This window comes from Protobothrops mucrosquamatus, unplaced genomic scaffold (assembly GCF_001527695.2).
Source record: "Protobothrops mucrosquamatus isolate PMUCROS unplaced genomic scaffold, P.Mucros_1.0 scaffold1376, whole genome shotgun sequence".
Classification (NCBI taxonomy): Eukaryota; Metazoa; Chordata; class Lepidosauria; order Squamata; family Viperidae; genus Protobothrops; species Protobothrops mucrosquamatus.
Window position 1 is genome coordinate 119,567 of NW_015387565.1, and position 6,257 is coordinate 125,823.

At 35.9% G+C, this 6,257-nt stretch overlaps 1 protein-coding gene across 1 annotated transcript in view; it reads left to right on the forward strand.

Annotated features, from left to right (window-relative positions):
• LOC114922947 (contactin-6-like) overlaps positions 1 to 6,257 on the forward strand; it is a gene marked incomplete at its 3' end in the record, with an annotated part of 107,644 nt that overhangs the window by 38,974 nt on the left and 62,413 nt on the right. The window contains 1 exon segment of the mRNA XM_029285177.1: positions 5,320 to 5,327. Within this exon segment, the coding sequence (XP_029141010.1) occupies positions 5,320 to 5,327 (8 nt within the window).

The following is a 6,257-nucleotide window of genomic DNA, read 5'->3' on the forward strand; positions in this document are numbered from 1 at the left end:
GATTATAAATGGCTGTGCCCTTGAACACCAATGATGAGTTGTTGATGCAAATTTCAACAATAGGCACAATTAGAAAATTGCTAGGTTTCATACTTTTCTGTCACATAGTCTTCAAATGAAAAATTGTAGTATAAGCCAGTATATCTAGGGTTATTATTTGCAGCATAATATAGCAAAGGCAAAATACACCATTTATGTAAAATAGACATAATAGAATAAATTTTAAGAAATCCTCTCATAAATCCTCCTTTTGTCCTTCCAGAAGGTAAAATTCTCTGGCAGAATTATTTCTTTCTATTATGCATTATTTAGTAATGAACTATAATTACAAGAATAATAATTAAAAATTGAGAATGACAAAATATTTATAGAATAAAATACAAAGTTTGAACAAGTGTGAAATTGCATTTATTCTGAACAACTGTTTTTTATTATGCAAGGTGATATATTCAACTTGCTCTAATTATCCATAATATATTTTAGAAAGACAAGCTATCTAACAATCCCTTCTAAATATGTTAAGATTATTCCTACAGTTACTAATTGCATCTATCAATTATTCCTCTCAAAGTGAAATCGTTTGACTGAAACAACACAGTCACCATTGCTATTTTTATCTTTATCCAGCCTTTAGCTCAATGCACAATGCATAACATAAACTTAGAAGTAGCAGTGCTGAAAATTTATATGGTATGTCCTACTCAGCAGGCTTCTTGTTACTCCAAATATTCTGTACTTTAGTGCCAATCAATTCTAATTGCTGTAATCAATAGAAAGGATCTATAAGAAGTGTAACCTCCAAATTATCTATTACATCATCTCTTCTTTTCTTCATTTCATTTTCTACTTGGTGTACACTGTTGCAAATTTGTGTCAAAACTTATTTCATAACATATTTACTGCTGTAGATCACAGATTAACTAGTGAAATATAGAATAGCAATACTGTATTTACATTCACTTTTTAATACATTTAAGAACTTGCTGTTGCTGGTCCAGGGATTCTTAGTTGGAAAGAGCCCCCGTTACTACATAAACCATGAAATGAAGATGATGATGACTATAGTTATGTTTCCAAGCTCTATTGCCTTTATGAATTGGAGGGGCAATCACTGAAACTCCCATATATCCAGTGGAATCATATGATTTGAATTTGATATTCATATATAGATCAATATTCTTTATTAAAGTCATCACAATTAAAGTTAAAATATAAATGGAAGAATTCTACCAATATTTATAGATTTCAGTACTTCTCCATATGTACCCAGGCTGATTTGTTATAAAGTACAAACATACAAAGAAAATTTCAGGGCCTGTCAGAGTCTTAAAAGGTCTAAATGGCCATTCCAATTTACATAAGCTGATGTTGACTCATTGATTATGGCACTGGAGGAGAAGGACTGGCAGACCCAGGGGGAGGGGTGAAAAGACAGATCAGCCTAGAATCACTATTCAGCCACAAAAAAATGATGTTAAGAAATATCAATTTGACAGCAATCAGCCCAACCAAGGTCACATTTGAATTCAGTGTATAATGAGCAATCATTGGGCCATGAAGTCTTCCTTATGACTTGTTGAGACATTCTTGGAAGGGGATTACATAAACAGTGTATCTGTCAGGTATCAAAGACCAGGTCACATGTGAAGATTTTATTTAACTGATTTAGGAAATCTATATACCAGTGTATAAGGAACAAAATGGAAAAGGCCAGCGTATAGCAGAATTCAACATGTGGCTAAAGGAGTGGCGTAAAGGGGAAAGTTTTGGTTATATTAGTCATGATGTCTGCAGCTGGTCTAATGAAAAAGTGTACAAAAGAGATGGTTTGCATCCATCAAAAAAAGGGACTGAGTTATTTGGCAACAAATTCACAGATTTTCTGGAGAAATATTTAAACTAAACAACGGGGACAGTGAATTAATTGATACAGAACATTCCTGTCCCCAGCAATCTAAAAACTATAGGGTTATCGGTGCATGTAACATAGGGGTGTGTGGACAAGAATATCAACCTAGCTATCAAGCAAAATCAAGCTTTCAATAGTGAGTGCCACACCAAGTGCACTAATCAAACAGGTGGTAAGAAAATAGGGGAACTCAGGAACCACACAGGTTATGTAGAAAGTAAACACAGGGTCAATCAAAAAGAACTCAAATGTCTATACACCAGCGAACAGAGTATGAGCAATAAACAGGATGAATTAGAAATTCAGGTAAATGAGGGCAGATATGATATTGTTGCCATTAAGGAAACTTGGTGGGATGAAACCCACAAATGGAACACACAGCTAGAGGGATTCAAATTACTTAAAAGAAACAGACTAAATAAAAGAGGAGATGAAGTTGCTCTCTATATAAGAAATAACTACATCTCTACAGAATTAGAGCAAATCAATGATGAAAAGTGTCTTGAATGCATTTGGGTCAATATAAAAGGGGAAAAATGACATTGCCATAGGTGTATATTATAGGCCACCCAACCAAACAGAGGAAATAAATGAACATTTTGCTAGTCAGTTAACTAAGGTATGTAGGAAGCACATCATTATAGTAATGGGGGACTTCAATTACTTTGACATCAACTGGGAGACAAACTCTGCACCAAATGGAAGATCAAACAGATTCCTGACAAACCTAGCAGACAACTTTGTCTCCCAAAAAGGAACCTTGGGGGGAGTGATCATGCAATATTGAAATTCAACATTATGCAAGCACAAGCAATAGAACACAGTCAAACTAGAGTCTTGGACTTCAAGAGAGCTAATTTCAATAAACTTAGAGAGAGCTTGGGAAGGATTCCATGGATGAGAATCCTCAAGAGGAAAACAACTCAAGAACCTTGGGAAATTTTGAAAAGTGAGATAATAAAAGTCCAGTCTAGCACAATACCAATGAAGAAGAAAAATAACAGCTCTCAAAAGAAACCAGCATGGCTGCATAAAGAACTCTCTGATAAATTGAAAGATAGAGAAGGACGAGGGGGGACATGATAGCAGTGTTCCAATATCTCAGGTGCTGCCACAAAGAAGAGGGAGTCAGGCTATTCTCCAAAGTGCCTGAAGGCAGGACAAGAAGCAATGGGTGGAAACTAACCAAAGAGAGAAGCAACCTAGAACTAAGGAGAAACTTAGTATTATTATTATAAAAAGGACAAATATAACAAGTGGAAAGAGGGGCACATAACAGGCAGAATATCAACGAATAGCCCAAGCCTGCAAAGATGAAGTGAGGAAACATAAGTCTCAAAATGAACTAAGGCTTGTGACAAAAGTCAAAAATAACAAAAAAAGCTTCTTTCAACATGTAAAAAACAAGAAAAAAGTCAAAGAAATGATTGACCCATTAGTGGGAGAAAGTGGCAAGAAGGTGTTCTGGGCCCAGTGCTCTTCAACATCTTCATTAATGATTTGGATGAGGGGACAGATGGGGAACTCATCAAATTTGCAGATGACACCAAGCTGGCAGGAATAGCCAATGCTCCAGAAGACAGGCTTAAGATACAGAAGGATCTTGACAGACTTGAACATTGGACCCTGTCTAACAAAATGGTGAAAAAAGTAAGGTTCTACATTTAGGCAAGAAAAACCAAATGCACAGGTATAGTTTAGGAGATACCTTGCTCAATAGTAGTAACTGTGAGAGGGACCTCGGAGTCCTAGTGGACAATCACCTAATAAGAGCCAGCAGTGTGCTGCAGCTGCCAAAAAGGCCAACACAGTGCTAGCTCCATTAACAGAGGGATAGAATCAAGATCACGTGAAGTGTTAATACCACTTTACAATGCCTTGATAGGGCCACACTTGGAATACTGCATCTGTTTTGGTCACCGCGATGTAAAAAAGATGTTGAGACTCCAGAAAAAGTACAGAGAAGAGCAACAAAGATGATTAGGGGACTGGAGGCTAAAGCATATAAGAAACGGCTGCTGGAATTGGGTATGTCTAGTTTAATGAAGAGAAGGACGAGGTGGGACATGATAGCAGTGTTCCAATATCTCAGGGGCTACCACAAAGAAGAGGGAGTCAAGCTATTTTCCAAAATGACTGAAGGCAGGACAAGAAGCAACGGATGGAAACTAATCAAGGAGAGAAGCAACCTAGAACTAAGGAGAAATTTCCTGACAGTTAGAACAATTAACCAGTGGATCAACCTGCCTCCAGAAGTGGTGAATGCTCCAACACTGGAAGTCTTTAAGAAGAGACTGGACAGCCAGTTTCCTGCCTGAGTAGGGGGTTGGACTAGATGACCTCCAAGGTCCCTTCCAACTTTTATTATTATTACTATTACTATTACCTATTACTACTACTACTACTACTATTACTACTACTACTGTTGTTGTTGTTGTTATTATTATTATTATTATTTATAGATTTCTGGATATTAATCATGTAGAAGATTTTCATTAGGAACAAATTTTGGTTTTTTTGTTTTTTATATTCCTTTAAATAGATTGTTAAATACTGTGTCAAGAAATTGGAGAAAACAACTGAGACTTATGGATGCAGCCAGTACCTGGCAAATCTGATCACCACTGAATTGACCAGCTGGTGACTCTACCTCGAGAGCCAGTCAGCTATGATGATTTCCAGCAGAGCTTTGAAGATGAATTGCTCCATTCCTAATTTAGAAATGGAGGGCTTAGCTTCCTGTTTCAACAATACTCAGCAGTTAGGCATCTTGATTAATGCATCTTTGCCCACAGCCATATAGAACTAGGTGGCTGTCATCAGTAAAATAAATGGTAACTCTCCCCATTTAGTTTATAATTTGCATTTGTGCCCATGTTTCCACACTTGACACAGTTAGTATAAATTAAGCAAAACTATGCTCAAGTGATGTTAAGGTTAGACATTTTCCAGGTATACCTGTTAAGGATAACAACTTCTAAAAAATCAGGAACAAGGGAAGCTTCCATGACACACTATTTCCCTTTCAGACTTTCAATGCAAACTTACCTAGAAAAATGGTAAAGGTCAAGGAGAAAGACACTTGTTATCTGACGAGAAAAGATTTGGAAAATCCTCACCAGTAAGCTTTTGATGTGGCCACACCTATGAGAATTTGATCTCACAATGTAAGTAAAAATCAAATCTGACCACTTTAGAAACAAAGGACAGCTGAAAACACCCCCAAAAGGAATCAAGTAGTCCATTAAGTTGGATGGAATGAAAAACTGCATATAAGAATATTGATCCCTGAGATTTATAAATAAGGCCAGTTCTTGATTAACATTATTTGCTGAAATGATTTTAGTAAATTTTATGTATTCTCAGTTCTGTTTCCTTATAGATGTATTGGAGGATTCACCCACACAGAGATCTTAATGTGATGATAGAAAAACCTGTACTCTTAAATTACATTATACTGAGCGGCCATTCCAGAAAGCTATACTGGTTACTAATAGGCAATAATTCTTTCTCCTTTTCAAAGTCTGAGCTTTGTTCATGTATATTATTATATACACATACACATACACATACACATACACATACACATACACATACACATACACATACACATACACATACACATACACATACACATACACATACACACATATATATATATATATATATATATATATATATATATATATATATATATATATATATATATATATATATATATATATATATATATATATATATATATATATATATATATATATATATATATATATAAATCAATAAAAGTGCCTAGCTTTCGTCGGCATCCGCTGACATCTTCAGGGCTTAGAATACATCTTCTATGTATTTTAAAGGTTTTTAATATTCTTAAGAACTTTTATTTCTAAATTATTATTATTAAATTATTTATTCCCTGGTGCTCACGTCTATTGACTGACTTTGAACATGGATATACCCGGGGATCACATTTTTAAAGTAATTTCGGATATATATATATATATCCTTTAAAATTCTAAAAATTGGAGGGTGACTCCTGGGTAAATTCATGTTCGAAGGGTCACAAACAGTGAGACCACCAGGAGATTAAAAAGTTACCAAAGTTTATTGCTTTTAAAACATTAAAACACCTAGCTTTCGCCGGCCTCCTGACGGCTTCGTCAGGGTGACTAGCCATCAGTGGGGTAGCTGTTTTTATAGGAGCGGTGCCTTTTGCACCCGGCTCCTAGATCTCGTGACCGGGCCCCGGTAATCCTCTTGCGTTAAACTCTTAGTCGTTCTTCCGCATACTGCTGCGCTCCTAGCCTTCTCTTTCCCACCCCTTTTCTTTTCTTGCCTAGTTTGCTTGTCA